This window comes from Lontra canadensis, unplaced genomic scaffold (genome assembly GCF_010015895.1).
Source record: "Lontra canadensis isolate GAN:19392208 unplaced genomic scaffold, GSC_riverotter_1.0 scaffold59, whole genome shotgun sequence".
Taxonomy (NCBI): Eukaryota; Metazoa; Chordata; class Mammalia; order Carnivora; family Mustelidae; genus Lontra; species Lontra canadensis.
Genome location: NW_022631053.1, coordinates 1,916,513 through 1,933,519, shown reverse-complemented (window position 1 = coordinate 1,933,519; position 17,007 = coordinate 1,916,513). Strand labels below are relative to the sequence as shown.

Below are 17,007 nucleotides of genomic sequence, written 5' to 3'. Positions count from 1 at the left end.
TGCATAGTACTGTTTCCTCCTTTATGAGACCCGCCAACCTGCGCTGCGTTGGCACCAAAGCCATGAAGAATGGGTCGCGTGGTCATTAAGAAGTACTACACGTGCCTGGGCAACCTCTTCCATGCCAACGAGCCCGTGTGCGAGGAGATGCCATTATTCCCGTCAAGAAGCTCTGCAAGAAAGAACAGCCTGTCACATGTCAGAGGGAGCAGACTTGGAGAGGCCCAGTGAGAGGGGTTTCCACCAAGCTGCAGGAGGAGAGAGAAAGGAGACAGAATTACATTCCTGAGGTCTCAGTGCTGGGGCAGGAGACCATGGCAGTGGATCCTGACACTGAGGAAATGTTGATGGTCTTGGACTTGGGCAGTCTATAGTCTGCAGGTCACTCTGTCTCGAGTTGGGATGAATTTCAAAACACCTCGTGGAGCCATTTGAATTTTTCTGCTGTAATATCTTCAATTAACCTTGGACAACAATGACAAAAGCAAATAACTTGGGTAGCTAATTGCCTCTTTCCCCAAAAATGACTGAAAAGCAACACCAGCCCAGGATTTTAAGTGTAAAATGGATGTTTGGTTGCTGGGCCTTTTTTTTTTTTTAAGGTTTTATTTATTGATTTGAAAGAGAGAGAGAGAGAGAGAGAGAACGAACAGGGTGAGAGGCAGAGGGAGAAGCAGATTCCCCACTGAGCTCCATCCCAGGACTCCAATCATGACCTGAGCCAAAGGTAGCCGCTTAACCAACTGAGCCATCCAGGTGCCCTTCTTCTTCTTCTTTTTTTTTTTTTTTAACTTGGTTTCTGTTGTTTAAATTATGGAAGGAAAATTTGTGTTTTATTTTTAAATTTATATATGTATGTATATAAGTAAGTAGGTAACTTTACACCCAACATGAGGCTCAAACTCACGGCCCTAAGATCAAGAGTCATCTGCTCTACTGACTGAGCCAGCCAGGCGCCCCTACAGAAGGCAAATTCCTCCTTTGCTTTGTGTGTGAGGATTTTTCAGGAGTGATAAGCAGACAAGGCTCTGGTCCCAACATATAATCAGTACCCATTTTGTTTTCAATGTCACTAAAGTAAGTTAATTTAGAACTATTCCACTTTGGTCTTTCCTCTCCTACTAAAAATTTCTTTAAAAACAAAAACAAAAACAAAAACAAACAAACAAAAAACTTCTAGGGGTGCCTGGGTGGCTCAGTTAGTTAAGCGGCTGCCTTCGGCTCAGGTCCTGATCTCAAGGTCCTGGGATCGAGTCCCACATTGGGCTCCCTGTTCTGTGGGGAACCTGCTTCTCCCTCTCCCTCCACTGCTCCCTCTGCTTGTGCTCTCTCTCTCTGTCAAATAAATAAATAAAATCTAAAAAAAAAAATTCTTATCTTTAGCCTCTCTCACACCACCCTTTAAAAAAACATTTCATTCGCTATTATTTGGTAGAAAGGTAACAAACTTCAAAACATTCTGAAATAATATAGTTGAAGGTTTTGCTTTATTATGCTTTATTATTATAAAAGTAATGCATATTCATTATGTAATAAAGGGAGGAGCACAAAAAGTATAAAAATTAATTTTAAATTGCCTATAATCCCATCCCAGGTTTATTATTATTATTATTATTAGAAAATGATTAATATTTGGCATATATCATTTTATCGGTCTTCTCCTATGTATGTCTAAACACCACTCAGATATTACTATATACAAAGTCTCATATCCAGCTTTTTCAATATAACATTATATTAAAATTATCTTTCCTCCTATCAATAAAAATCTTATTTATAAACATAATTTTAATGGCAGAGAACCATCCCATGATCTAGATATACTATAATTTATTTAAATGTCCTCCTAATAGCAAATATTTCATAAGAGAGTTAGTGGGTCAAGGCATATCAAGGTTGTTAAGGTCCCTCTGTTATTAAGAACACAGGAAGGAAACGCAGAGACAGTGAGAGCGAAATGGGGTGTCAGGGCCAGCAGCGAGGAGGCGGCTCAGAGGTCCTGGCCTAGCCTTTCCAGCTCGTTGAGAAGGAAGTCCATATCAGCCCGGGTCAGCGCAGGGTTGGCCACAACCATGCGGAAAAAGTTGCCGCGGGTCCCATGGGGCTGGTAGCCGATCATCATGGAGCCCTCCTTCACCATGCGCTCCTTGAGCACCGGGGCCACCTGTGGAAGGGGTGGAAAGAACTTCCAGCTGCGGCCTGATGCCCACTCCCCTAGGTGCACCTCCCTCCCACTCGGCTACCTTTCCAAGGGAGCACTCATCACTCAGCTCCTGACCGTGGCCCTGGGTCACCTTTTCCACTGCATCCCACCTGCTTGGCCTTCTCTAGCTTCTGCATTATTTCCTACCTTACCTATCTCTAGGTTGTCACACGGACCATTTTCTGCCAAATCCTGACTGTTCCCTGACACACAACACTGCTTTAGTCTAACATCTAGACTTTGTCATCCTTAACACCTTCTTCTCCCCTCTCTGAATTCCTGGAATATCTGTGATCTGTACCCTGTAATCTAACATGTAATTTATAAGACTGCCTCAAACATACTGGTTTCAGATAGGTAACTCGTTTTTCTAAATAACTCCTTAAGGGCAAGAACATTCTTGTCCTTTCAGATCATCGGCGGCACTTAGCACCAATCTATCCTTAGGGATATGACATGTCTCCTTTCCTGTAGGAGACAGGTCTAGACCAGCCTTACAGAGTTATTCTGCCCCCAGCACTAGGGAATAAGGCCTCGCATGGCTGTCCTGGGCTGGAGCTCTCAGCAGAACTCCCATGGATTACATACACGCACTGGTGACTTCTCCCATGGCATCCCTCTCTGTCTTCTTTTAATTTTGCAGAAACATACCTTATTTCCTATCCCCATCCCCACAGAAATGAGGACAAGCTGGGTTGTCTTCCTGTTCACACCCCCACCTCTGGAGAAAGACTAGCAGAGGGACCTGCCATGCCATGCATGGCCAGCAGGGGGCAGAAACACACCAGAAGCATGGCAGTTCCCTAAACTGGCTTGACCAGAGCCCAGAAGACAGAGCCTACCTTAGCCAGCCTTTCACTGTAATCGGGGCTTTTCTGCTTCCCCCGCAGGCTGGGGGGGCACAAACCAGAAACACACATTGACAAATTCCGGCTGGGAGGAATGAGGGAGAAGAGGTGAGCTGTGGAAGGGGGATGTTCCCCCCTCACCACCCCCCACCCCCACCCCTCCCACCCGCCAGGGCTTTGCTGTGTGGGGATAGACTGGGATGTGGGAGGGTGGGGGCATACCTCCATGATCAACTCAAATCCTTCTCTCTTCTTCAATTCCTCCACCAGGTACCTGCGAACACAGAGAGAGGGAAAAAATCACAAATGGAGGGAAAGCAGAGCTACAGAAACAAAGGAGTCCTGCAGAATGAGCCCAGAGACCCTGAGAACAAGGAAAATGGGAAGAGCAGGGCAGTGGGTGGGGGCAGGATGGGCCAGGACAGAACCCCAGGGCAGAGGAACTGGGACCGCCCCCACTCCTACCAGGCTAGGGCAAAGGCCTGGTCAACACGCCGCTCCAGCCCTTGCCCGCCCTGTGCCTTCCACATGAGCCACAGCTTCAGACAGTCCACACGGCGGCCACACTGTACCACCTTGTCTCCGGTGTCCAGAGCCACATCGTAGAACTTGTCCTGCTGGAAGAGGTAGCTGGCCTGGGACCCGTGGCAGCGCCTAAGCAGGTTCTGTTGGTTTGCGGGGTTGGGGTAGGAAAGAGGGGGAGACTGTCAGACCCCATCCTCACCACCGAGGCCGCCTCCAGAGCTGCAAGGTGAAGGGGGGGCGGTTCTTAGCTCAGCCCACCCATTCTTTTCCTGCCATCAGGCCCCTTTCTCCGGGTTTTTCTCCAATGCCCAGAGTTCTCCCCAGATTTGGTGTAGGATCCCTTCGATTACAACTGCCAGCTAGAAACTTTTCCCTTTGCCTTGAAGACAGGCCACAGTGGGGAAGGGGGCACCCCAGGGGATGAGGGTGGTCACAGAAACTCAGCTTCAGATGAGGAGAACAGAATAAGGTCAGGACCCTTGCAAAGGATGGGGGGGTACAGAGAAAAAGATGGAGGTCCAGGGTGAGAGGTGGAGTGAGGAGAGCAGCAGGGCCGACCCACCGAGGTATCCCGGAGGAGAAGAGCTGAGCACTGCAGGCCGGCTGTGAGAAGTTTGTGAGGATTCCAGGCCACGGAGTCAGCCCTGTGTGTTTTGGGGGAGGGGGTGAGCAGAGCAAAGCGGCATCAGCTCGCTGCTCCTCAGCCAGAGCACCCCCCCACAACCTTTACCACAGCTTCAGTAAAGGGGCTTGAGACTGCCCAGCAGTCAGGAAGAATTCCAGTGTCTGATGGGCCCCAATCCACCATCTCTCCAGCGCGCCTCCCACCAACCTCCTTCCCTCCCTCCCATTGGAAGCTCCCTAGTCCAGGACTATTCTCTGGGTCAAGGATTGGAAGGGTGGGATTCAGGAAGTAGGTGGCCATATGCACCTCTGGATCCCATCCAGGAGATGTCTATGTGTCTGTGACAACAGGACGCTCCCACCCCAGGCGGCCTGTGGAGCAAAAGGAATAACATGGGCCTTGGCCTTGACTGAGCCCACCCCCCCCACTCAGGCCCAAGGCTCACTTACATCCACATGGAGCCACAGCCCGTGACGCTGGCACACGTCAGCAATTGCCTCCAGGGGGTCAAAGGCCCCCAGCACAGTAGTTCCAGAGGTGGCACTAACCAGGAACGGGACAGCACCCTGCGGCAAAAATGCAGGAGGAGAAAGAGGCTGTGAAGGGATCTAAAAAGCTACCCAGAGCCCGGCGCTGAGCCATCTCTGAGCTCTTACTGCATGCCTGACCTCGGCCCTTTCCCTGACAACATGCCACTGTTGCCCCCTTAATTTGCAGGTGAGGACACTAAGGTTCGGCGGTAATAAGAAATTCACCCCCAAGCTGAAGCTTCAGAGATGGAATTCAATCCTAGGTCTGGCTGCAGGTCTATTTCAAAGCTCACATACTTTCAAACACTTTTAATGTCTTGAAGATCAAAATGCTATTTTAAGAAGTCTAATAGTACAAAAGTTCATGAAGAACTTGAATTTTTATTTTAAAAAACAACCACAAGGAAAAGCCCAGGCCCATATGGCTTCACTGATGAATTCTACAATACATTTAGGAAAGAACGGATACCGCTTCTTCAAAAAAATTCTAAAATACAGAAGAGGAACGCTGCTGAATTGATCCTATGAGGCAAATATTACCCTGATGCCAAAGCCAGATGAAACGTCACAAGAAAACCTCAGACAATATCTCTGTGAATATAGATATAAAAACCTACAGAACACTGGCTGCCCAAAGCCAACAACATATAAAAAAATTACACCTTAAGACAAAATGATTTGTTCCAGGAGCAAAAGCTCCATTTAGCATCCCAAAATCCATTAACATAATACATTCTTAGCAGAATAAAGAGGGGAAAAACACATAGCAACAGACCCAGAAAAAAAATTGACAAAATTCAACAATCCTGTTCGATAAAAATACTCAACAAGCTAAGAGTTGAAGGGAATGTTCTCAAACTGATAAAAGGCAACTACAAAAAACCCACAGCTAACATTGTACTCAATGCTGAAAGACTGAAAGCCTTCTGCCTAAGATCAGGAACATGATAAGGATGCCCACACTCCCCCTGTCCATTCAACATTATGCTGAAGTTCTAGCAGGGCAATTAGGTAAGGGGAAAAAAAAAAAAAGAGGCATCCAGATTGGAAAGGAAAGCAGCAGAAGCCCCACAATGGGTGTAGAGATTACTTAAAAATCATAAACAAACAAACAAACAAAGGCAGAGGACCTGAATGGACTTTTTTTTTCAAAGACATATAGATGGCTGACACATGAAAAGATGTTCAACATGACTCATCCTCAGGGACATGCAAATCAAAACCACAATGAGGTATTACCTCCCACCTGTCAGAACAGCTAGAATCAAAAAAACAAAAAACAAGTGTTGGCGACAATGTGGAGGAAAGGGAGCCCCTGTGCACTGTTGGTAGGAATGTAAATTGGTATAGACACTGTTCCTCTAAAACTTAAAAACAGAATTACCATCTGATCCATAATTCCACTACTGAGTATTTACCCAAAGAAAATGAAAACACTAATTTGAAAAGATATATGCACCTCTATGTTTACTGCCACATTATTTCCAATAGCTAATAGGAAAGCAACCCAAGTGTCCATCAATAGATGAATAAAGAAGCTGTAGTATATGTGTGTGTGTGTGTGTGTGTGTGTGTGAGTGTGTGTGCATGAGTATTACTCAGCCATAAAAGAGAATGAGACCTTGCCATTTTCAGCATGGATAGACCTAGAGAATAAAATGCTAAATGAAATAAATCAGACAGAGAAAGACAAATACCGTATCATTTCACTTGTATGTGGAATTGAAAAAAATAAAACAAATGAAGAGAGAAACAAAGAAAGAAACAGGCTCAAATACAGAAAACAAACTGGTGGTTGCCAGAGGGGAGGCTGGGGGAGTATGGGTGAAATAGAGTGGATTAGGAGGAACAAACTTCCAGTTGTAAAATAAATAAGTCGTGGAGATGAAAGCATAGCATAGCGGTACCTGGGTGGCTCAGTTGGTTAAGCGGCTGCATTTGGCTCGGGTGGTGACAGGGTCCTGAGATCAAGCCCCAGGACAGGCTCCAGGCTCGGCTGGGAGCCTGCCTCTCCCTCTCCTACTCCTACTCCCTCTCCTATCCTCTGCCTACTTGTGCTCTCTCTCTGTCAAATAAATAAAGAAAATCTTAAAAAAAAAAAAAAAAAGCACAGTGTGAAGTGTGTAAACCTGGTGATTCACAGACCTGTACCCCTGGGGATAAAAATACATTATATGTTTATAAAAAAATTTAAAAATTTAAAAAAAAAAGCACAGCATAGGGAGTCTGGTCATTAATACTGTGGTAATGCATGGTGACAGGAGGTGACTACACTTATCCTAGCGAGCTCCGAGTACCATATAGATAGAACTATTGAATCAATGTGTCATATGCCTGAAACTAACTTAACACTATGTTAATCATACTTCCATTGAAGGAAGCAAACAGACGAGGAGAAAAGAAGTAACAAGTGTTAGTGAGAATGTGGAGAAACTGGAACCCTCATCCAGTGCTGGTGGGACTGGAAACTGGTATAGCCACTTGGAAAAACAGTTTGGCAGCTCCTCAAAAGTTAAATACAGTTAGTGGATGAATCAGCAATTCTGTCCCCAAGTGTATATACCAAAGAAAACGAAAAACAGTGGCGCCTGGGTGGCTCAGTGGGTTAAAGCCTCTGCCTTCAGCTCAGGTTATGATCTCAGGGTCCTGGGATCGAGCCCCACATGGGGGTCTCTGCTCAGTGGGGAGCCTGCTTCCCCGTTGTGATCTCTGACAAATAAATAAATAAATAAATAAAATCTTAAAAAAAAAGATTTAAAAAATATATATATAAAAAAAGAAAACAAAAAACATACGTTCACACAAACACTTGTACACAAATGGTCATAGTGGCATTACTCAGAAGAGCTGAAAAGTGGAAACCCAAATATCCATCATCAGAGGAACAGATCAATGAAATACAACAGAGTATTACCCAGCAATGAAAGGAATGAAATGCTGAGACGCCACAACAAGGACAAAGCTCGAAGACAGTATGCTAAGTAAAAGAAGTTCATCACAAAAGACCATGCATAGTGTAAATCCATAAATATGAAAAATCTACAACAGGCAGGTCCATAGAGACACAAACTCGCATAGTCCTGCCTAGTAGGTTTGGGGGAAATTGGGGGTTGAGGGTGTGTGGTTTCTTTTGGGGGTGATGAAAATTGTATTGTAGTGATGGTTGCACAACTCTGTTAAAAACCACTGAATTGGGCGCCTGAGAGGCTCAGTTGGTTAAGTGACTGCCCTTTGGCTCAGGTCATGATCCCAGAGTCCCAGGATTGAGTCCTGTATCAGGCTTCCAGCTCCCTGGGGAGTCTGCTTCTCCCTCTGACTTTCTCCCCTCTCATGCTCTCTCACTCTCTCTCTCTCAAATAAAATAAATAAAATCTTTTTTTTTTTTAGATTATTTATTTATTTATTTGACAGAGAGAGATCACAAGTAGACGGAGAGGCAGGCAGAGAGAGAGAGAGGGAAGCAGGCTCCCTGCTGAGCAGAGAGCCTGATGCGGGACTCGATCCCAGGACCCCGAGATCATGACCTGAGCCGAAGGCAGCGGCTTAACCCACTGAGCCACCCAGGCGCCCAAAATAAATAAAATCTTAAAAAAACAACAACAATACTGAATTGCACACTCTCAGTGGGTGAATTGTATGACATGTGAGTGATATCTCAGTACAGCGTTTACAAAAAAAGAAAAGGTTTACCCAATAAAAGTGGTACTCGACTATTCTATACTGCTCACATTGCTACTCAGAGGTAACACCCATTTATCAATATGTATGTATTATTCGGGGCACCTGGGTGGCTCAGTCGTTAAGGATCTGCCTTCAGCTCAGGTCATGATCCTGGGGTCCTGGGATCGAGCCCCACATCGGGCTCCCTGCTTGGCGGGAAGCCTGCTTCTCCCTCTTCCACTCCCCCTGCTTGTGTTCCCTCTCTCACTATGCCTCACTCTGTCAAATAAATGAATAAAATCTTTTTTTTTAAGTATGTATTATTCTAAATAACCATAGGTTCTGGGGCGCCTGGATGGCTTAGTCAGTTAAGTGTCTGCTTTCAGCTCAGGACATGATCCCGGGCTCCCTGCTCAGGGGGGAGCCTGCTTCTCCCTCTCCCTCTGCCCCTCCCAACCCCCCATGCTCTTGTATGCTCTCTTTCTTCCAAATAAATAAATATTTTTAAAAAAATTTTAAAAAGTAAAAATAAATAACCATAGGTTCAAAGTGTTCATTCTATACTGCAACATACTATATGTACTTTATATAGGTCTACTTAAATATATAATGGGGGTATTTTCAAGGTAGTAAATACTACCCACCTTATTCTTTTAAATGGCTGTAAGTACTCCAATAATAACAACAAAAACAATAATGGCCACTAGTATTTATATAGTCCTTCACTGTTTCAAGTGCATATATACTTACTCATGTAATACCTACAACAACCCTATGCAATAAAGTTCTATATTATGCTCAGTGACTCAAGCTTGCTCCTGACTCTTGGGGTCCGGTCCTGCCCAAGGGTCTTGGCAAAGCCCCTAAGGGTAGCACAGAGTGTCCTGACTCCTCAGGTTTCCCACTGATCACTTCAGCCCACGGGGCAGAAGGGCACAGAGGTCAAGAAGAGGGACTGAGCGGCGCCTTGAGTGGGGAGGGCCCAGAGAAGCCTCCAAGAAAAGACCAAGGGGTTCTGCTCCACTGTCCCAGCGCCCCTCACTCACCTCGGCCTCGGCCAGACTGATCTGCCTCTCCAGATCCTCAGGAATCATTTTCCCTCTGGAAAAGAAAACTGACTGGGTAAAGAAGTAATTGGTTTTCTCAGCTAGGAGGCAGAATGGCTGAGAGCAGGGTAATGTGGGGTTAGCTACACAGTGGCCATAATGTTGATTTTTTCCTAAGAGGGGTAAGCGGATCTCAGGGAACAGGGCGAGGGACTCCAGCAGCCATTGGTAGACAGAAGGGGCAACTCTGTAGGAACAGAGAGGGGAGAAGAGCCCACTTGCGGCATGGGCCTGAGGCCAGAGCTTCTGGCAGCGGGAAGGCACACTGTGCCAGGCTGGCTCTGAGCCATGTGAACAGAAGGAACTTTACCTCTCATCTGTCTTGACTACTCGGACACTGTCAGTGCCAAGTCCCAGAAAAGCAGCTCCCTTCTTGATGGAGTAATGACACTGTGGAGAAAGGCAGAGGGCAGATTAGGCTTGGGGCAAGAGGGCAGGAAGGACAGGGAGGAGAGAGACACTGGTGAATGTGTGAGCTGCAACAGATGAGACTCTGTAGACTAAGGCGTCTCGAATGTTCATGTGCCTCCACATCACCAGGGTGACTGGTTCAAATGCAGATTCATACTCAGTATGTCTGGGGTGGGGCCTGAGACTCACTCTTTCTTTCTTTCTTTCCTTTCTTTCTTTCTTTCTTTCCTTCTTTCTTTCTTTTTTAAGACTCTGCATTTCTCACAAGTTCCCAGGTGACACTGATGCTACTGGTCCACAGACCACACACTCTGAGTAGAAAGGGCGTGGACTATGTACGCTGCACTCCTGGTCCCTCTGCTACCTGCGCACAGAAGGCAAGGCGAATGGGAGCGTTTACCCAGTCCCTTGATTGCAAGGAAATGCTTCTGCCTGGGGGCAGGCTGGCCCTGGAGATGGGTCTGGGCGGGCAGACTCCACTGGCTGGACGTTAGAATCAGGAGCCCAGGGCAGATCTGAGCCTCTTCTCACCTCCTTTGATGCGAAGAGAGCCAGGGGCGGCAGAGCCCGGAGGCCCCTCTGCTTGCAGTCCGGGTAGCGCTGATAGCGGGCCAGGTTCACGGCATACATGTTGGAGATGGAGCCACCTGTCGCAGGGAAGGTGGCAAGAGGGAGGAGCAGTGGGTCAAAACTGGAGCTTGCTCTCCCTGATCTCCACCCAGGTGAACAGATCAAAGCAGCATGAGTGATAGGCTCCCAGGGCTCTCCCTGGGAGCATGCTGATAACCCCCGAACAGCCCCAGGATTCACAGGTTCCCCCGGACTACTCCCCTCCATATCCTGGGCAGACCCAGGCAAGTGCCTCCCCTCCCCAGAGCAGGCACTGGAGTGCTGATCCCATGGACTGTTTGACAAACATGAGGATACAGGGGACTGGGCAGCTTCTCTCAGATTTGGCCCAAGCCCAGCTGGAGAGGACAGAGAGGAATCACCCCGCCCACCAGCATAGAGCAAAAAATCGTGGGGGAGGAGAACCCTCAAAAAGGCCAAAGAGAGGCCCCCCTCCCTCTCACATACCAGGGCAGAAGACCCCATCCCCAGAGCTCCAGCCCACCAGGGACCGGAGTTTCTTCAGCACCTCTTCTTCCATGAGCACAAACACAGGGGCGATTTCATAAGTGTACCTGCCAGGAGAGGAGGGGATAAGAAAGGAAAAGAGGAGGGAGGGCCAGCGGGGTCAGACTCAGAGGAGCAGGAAAAGGAGGTGGGGACAATGAGGGAGGAAAGGTCCAAAGAGAGGAATGACCTGGTGACCAAGAGCCAGGGAAGCAAGAATGAGGAAGAACTGGGGGTCCGGAGGTATGAGAAAGCTGGGAGAAAGGGAGCCCAAAGGGTACAAGGAGAAAGACTGCTAGCAGAGATGCCAGGAAATGGGGGGGGGGGAGCAAAACCATTCTCCTCCCCCTGGGATATGACTCCAGCAAATCCAAGCCTTTGTAAGGTGGGGGGATGGGGCCCAGAGATGACTCACTGGCTGGTGTTGAGGCTCTCAGTGACAATGCGCCCCGCCAGAGCGTGGGGATCCAACCCTGAGAAGAGCTGGTTGAAGAAGTGCGGGTGACCTGGAGAAGGGCAGTGGAGAGGGGGGCAGGGAGCTCAGAGGGCAGTCGCAGCAGGCAGACGGACAAACGGCAGACGGACAAACTCCAGACGCTCCTCCCGCCACAGCCCGGGACCCACAGGTTTTCACACTGTAGTGGATCACCTCCCGGCACCGTGCCAGGATCCGCTCAGCCGCCTCGCCCTCACTGCGCAGCTCCAGGTCCAGCAGCCGCTTCAGCTCCTCCGGCTCCTTCCACTCGCAGACCTGGCGGGAGGAGCGGGAGGTTCTGGCGGCCCGTGGACACCCCACTGACCGGCTGCCCGCACGGCCTCTCAGCTTGCATGGAAAATGAGTTAGGAATGTTTCCCAAGTAACTCGTGAACAAGGGTAAATATGCACAGTAGGCGGCAGCATATAATCCCTGAGTTACACGGCGAGACAGTGATGAACTGGGGGGTGAAGCCTTGTCGGCGGGGGAAAGTTCAGAGCCAGGTACAATGGGCAGGAGGAGGGGAAAGGACCCACCTTCTCAGAGACACTGGTCCCTTTCCGAATGACCTCATCCACAACAATCCCAAACACATCCCGGAGCAAGGCTTCTGCAGCCATGGGGTCCCCATCAGGGGAGAAGAGTGGTTTAGAGTCAGCCATCAGGATAAAATCTGTGAGCAAAGCAGGAGTTATTCCCTACTCCGCCCAGTGTATCCCAGCAGGACCTAAGCAGCAAGGACCCCAGCCACAGCTCAGTCCCAGCCTTCGCTGGGCGGACAAGAGCAAGCGCCCAGGGAGAAGGTCAGTAGCAACAGGTAGGGAAGAAACAGGCAGTGAGCGCTGAGCTGGTGGAAACCAGTGGCCACCGCCTACCTCAGGCAATGATGAGGGTCTTACCTTTCCACCCAGGTCTCTGTTCAGGGGAGCCGGAGGGAAGGCACCCAACTAGCTTCTGAGAGAGTTAGGACTGGGACAGCGGAGGGGGTGAGGTATAGGCAACAGTCACATGACCATGAGCTCACTCTCCTGACCCTTGCCCTGAAGAGAACTTAGAGATTTGGGATAGGGACAACTGGTTGAGATAAGTCCCTGAATAATCATTAGCTGACCTGAAGAAGGGGGGAATGCAAAGAAAAGCAAAAAACATTAACATCGGGGTTGAGAGAGCAGCCAGGAAGAATCACTGTGAAGCAGAGGGCTGGAGATCAGACTTAGTGGAGAATGTAGGGGGTGTGGTGCAGGGAGCTACTGCCCCTGACCCTGGAGACAGAAGGGGGAGCGAGCCTGAGAGAGGTGGAGGTGAAACAGTTTATCTATTTGTACCCCCACCCCCAAAGAACCATCCTGATTTCTTTTTTTTTTTTAAGATTTTATTTGTTTGACAGAAAGAGATGCAGCCGGAGAGGAAACACAAGCTGGGGGAGTGGAAGAGGGAGAAGCAGGCTTCCTGCAGAGCAGGGAGCCTAATACGGGGCTCAATCCCAGAACCCTGGGATTATGACCCAGGCCGAAGGCAGACACTTTGATCCCAGGACCCTGGGATCATGACCTGAGCCGAAGGCAGACACTTAACCACTGAGCCACCCAGGCCGCCCCCCCCCCCCCGAACCATCCTGATTTCTAAAGCCCTCTCCTAGAGCAGGAAGGAAAGGGGGGTTATGTTGAGGAAGCGTTTTGTTAAACAAGTGTAATCTGCGTGCCTCGCAGGCTGAGAGCATTCAATACACAGAACGTGGTGGTCTCAAGTGAGCACCAACTGTGTTCGTGACATCGTACTGGGGACCGAGACAGCCTCCCTGTCTGCTGGGAGGGCACAGATGCACGTGCAACGGTCACAGCCTGAGGCAGGCTGGATGCTGACCCCATGTGCTACAGAGTTAAAGAGGAGACGGATGGTGGATGGCAGCGGAAGACTGCGGAAGATCTGCAGTGGGACTGGAGCTGAATCTGGAAAGAAGGCAGGAGAAATGGGATTAGCAAAAGGGAGAAAGAGAGCATGTGGGGGTAGGGTGATGCCAGGAGCCAACATGGGGAAAAAGTATGGCTTGATGTAAGGTCAGTGAAGGTGCCTGGCTGGCTGGAGGGAGGTGTGCAAGGATGACACTGGAGCAAAAGCAAGGTAAGCAGAGTTGCATGAGGTTATGGGAGAGCCCTGAGTGCCAGAAAGGCCCAGGGATTTAAATTTTATCCTGCTGAAAATAGGAACTCATTGAAGCGTCTGGATGGCAGTGGGTTAAGTATCTGCCTTCAGATCAGGTCATGATCTCGGGGTCCTGGGGCTCTATCCCGGTGGGGAGTCTGCTTTCCCCTTTCATGCTCTCTCTCTCTCTCTCAAATAAATAAAATCTTAAAAAAAAAAAAAAAGAAGAGAAAAAGAAAACAGGAACTCACTGTCTCAGTGGCAAGGAATAGAGATGAGCTGATGCCCAGACCAGTATACAGCACAGGAGGCAGAAGTCACAGGGTGTGGCTGTAAACCAGGCGAGAACTGATGCACACTGGAAGAAGGGTGGTGTGGGTAGGAAAGGAGAGAGGAAGGAGGAGGTCCGCCCAAAGCTCTGATGAGCTACAGGAACAAAAAGCAGATTTGAGAGTCAGGGTACAGGCTGAAGCCTGGTGATGGGCTCCGTTTCTCATGGGAGAAAATGTTCAGAGGGACAGCCAGGGGAAAACACCCTGAGGGGAAAATACCAAGGCCTAGGAACCCCCCTCAAACAGGTGAATGAGAGGATCAAGGGAATAGGAAGAGGAAACTTCCTCAAAGTGAGTTGCTCTGGTTTAATCCACAATCAGCAGCCACTGGACCCCACACTAGTAGAAAACAGGTTCAAGGAACCCCAGAGGTCCAACCCTTAAACATTTCCTCAGTAGACAGGGTTTGGGGAGAGAGCGGAGCTAGCCCAGGCCTTGAAAATGGAAGGGTCAGTCCTTTATCAGTGTTGCTTTAGCTCCCCTGACAGGTGGCAGCTGTGGGGTGTTGGGGTGGAGAGGCTTGAGGGGAAGAAGCAAAGGAAGATAGGTACCAATGAAGCACTTAACCACATGCCACACTCTGTCCTTAATGTGTATTATTATCATCTTTACAACTGTTGAGGGTAGGTTTATGGCCCACATTTTTTTTTAAAGATTTATTTATTTGACAGACAGAGACCACAAGTAGGCAGAGAGGCAGGCAGAGAGAGAGGAAGCAGGCTCCCCGCTGAGCAGAGAGCCCGATGTGGGGCTCGATCCCAAGACCCTGGGATCATGACCTGAGCCGAAGGCAGAGGCTTTAACCCACTGAGCCACCCAGGCGCCCCTATGGCCCACATTTTAACTGAGATTCCAGAGACGCTATGGATGTAGCTGGGTCAGATCACACAGCCAGCACATGGCCAAGCGGGGTGTGAAGCCAGGCATGGTGCGCTCTGAAGCTCCCTGCTCCTAACCATCACACTCGGCTGCCTCTCATGAGGCTCCGTCAGGCCCTGAGTGTGCTGTGCTGCTGAGACCACTGGGCCAGGAGTGAGGACACCTCAGGGCCTCCGTTTCTATAAAACAAGGGGTTTCCAAGAGACAACCTCCAAGGCGCTTGCTGGTGTTCACAGGAGCTCAGGCCAGAAGACATGACAAGCAGGCCAAGGGAGACTTTTCTTTCCAAGCAGGGGCAGAAAACAGGTTGCAGGGGGTTTGTAAGGCGAGAACAACTGCTTAACAAAGAGAATCTCCTAGCAGGAGGGACGCTTTCCCCAAAGCTCCAAAGAAAGGGTCTGTAGGGGAGACTCCATCCTCCCCTCCCAGGACCTTCTTTATCCTTCCCACCTGAGTCATAGCTCAGAAACGAAATCTGGAGCCAAGGGCTCTGAATACTCCCAGTTTTTTCCAGGGATAAACAGAGAAGTGAGACATCACCACCCTTGTGCCACATACAGAATCCTGCCCTGGGCCCCTGAGAAAGGGAAGGGCCCCCGCCTGCAGAGTTTTTCTTTTTCTTTTTTTTAATTAATTAATTTGAGAGAGAGAGTGAGCGTGCAGGTGCATGCAGGAGTAGGGGGGGGCAGAGGGAGAAGGAGAGAATTTCAAGCGGACTCCCCACTGAGAACAGAGCCTGACTCAGGACTTGACTCAGGGCTCAATCCCACAACCCAAGAGATCATGACCTGAGCCGAAACCAAGAGCTGACGGTCAATAAACTGAGTCACCCAGGCATGCCAAGAGTTTTCCTTTTTCTTTTCTTTTTATATTTTAGAAGGTTTTATTTTATTTATTTGACATAGAGAGAGAGCGAGCACAAGCAGAGGGAAGCGGCAGGCAGAGGGAGAGGGAGAAGCAGACTCCCTGTTGAGCAGGGAGCCCAACGTGGGGCTCGATCCCAGGACCCTGGGAGCATGACCTGAGCCAAAGGCAGACGCTTAACCGACTGAGCTACCCAGATGTCCCAGAGTTTTTCTTTTTAAAAAGAAGAAGGACGGGCGCCTGTGTGGCTCAGTGGGTTAAAGCCTCTGCCTTCAGCTCAGGTCGTGATCCCAGGGTCCTGGAATCGAGACCCACATCGGGCTCTCTGCTCAGCGGGGAGCCTGCTTCCCTTCCTCTCTCTCTGCCCGCCTCTCTGCCTACTCGTGATCTCTGTCAAATAAATAAATAAAATCTTTTTTTTAATAAATAAATAAATAATAAAAAAGAAGGACATTAACCTGCAGGATAGAATGATAAAGCAAAGAAATATGAATGGAGTTAGGAACAGGGCTTCAGGGCTGAGAAGATGTTGGTAGAACCAAGTAGGGTTTGTTTAAAAATTTACATTTCTTCCAACTTCATGGGATCTCTAGTCCATCAACTCCTCTAGCCATCAACTCCCTCTTATCTTTCTTTTCTTCACTTATGCAACCTTGATTGTATGTTCTGTTGTTTCAGGCATTCTGTGCAAAATCCTCAGCTCCTACACCCTTTGGTCCTTCCACCAAATCCACCCGGGGAAACTCCAATCCAACTGGCCAATCCTCCTCTTACCAAATCTACAGGGACCATGAATTTATAGCTCTATCAATTTGAATGGCTGGGTGGCTTTTACTAGTAGAATCCAATGGTCCCGGTGCTCATTCCAACTAAACGTAACAGATTAAACACCTACGTGTACCACCATTCATTCCTGAAACCCCACTAAAACTGTATCGGTGGCATTTTAAATTCAGAAGAATAAAGTAAATGAGGAGAGATGAGAAATGTCAATAATCGCAGAAGACAGAAGGCAGATGAGAAGCGGTAACTGGTTTAGCACAAGGCAGAAAGCCAAAACCAGTATGTCTGCAGATGGCTATGCCAATGGGAAACAAGCTGGTTCTTGGGGCAGAAGCTCAGAAAGGCTCAGGAACTGGAAACACTAGCCATCTTGGAAGGCAGGAGGGAGTTGTAGTAGTGTGTATAAGGTGCAGTCAGAGCTCCCTCTCCTCCTCCTACTTATACAGTCAGGCAACTCCCTTCCTTTCCCCCCTGCTTCCAAAAAAGCAAGAGATCTGTTTTCTAGAG

The 17,007-nt window shown here is 48.7% G+C and overlaps 1 protein-coding gene across 1 annotated transcript in view; it reads right to left on the bottom strand.

The window, feature by feature from the left end:
• Positions 1-1,645: 1,645 nt before the first annotated feature.
• The window catches only part of CSAD (cysteine sulfinic acid decarboxylase), a 27,686-nt gene continuing 12,324 nt past the window's right edge, over positions 1,646-17,007 (bottom strand). The window contains 15 exon segments of the mRNA XM_032876680.1: positions 1,646-2,164; positions 3,046-3,102; positions 3,104-3,136; positions 3,274-3,325; positions 3,517-3,716; positions 4,139-4,220; positions 4,508-4,572; positions 4,651-4,767; positions 9,438-9,492; positions 9,808-9,887; positions 10,440-10,555; positions 10,986-11,092; positions 11,440-11,530; positions 11,649-11,775; positions 12,037-12,173. Of these exon segments, the coding sequence (XP_032732571.1) occupies positions 1,991-2,164; positions 3,046-3,102; positions 3,104-3,136; positions 3,274-3,325; positions 3,517-3,716; positions 4,139-4,220; positions 4,508-4,572; positions 4,651-4,767; positions 9,438-9,492; positions 9,808-9,887; positions 10,440-10,555; positions 10,986-11,092; positions 11,440-11,530; positions 11,649-11,775; positions 12,037-12,162 (1,482 nt within the window). The 5' untranslated portion in view covers positions 12,163-12,173 and the 3' untranslated portion in view covers positions 1,646-1,990.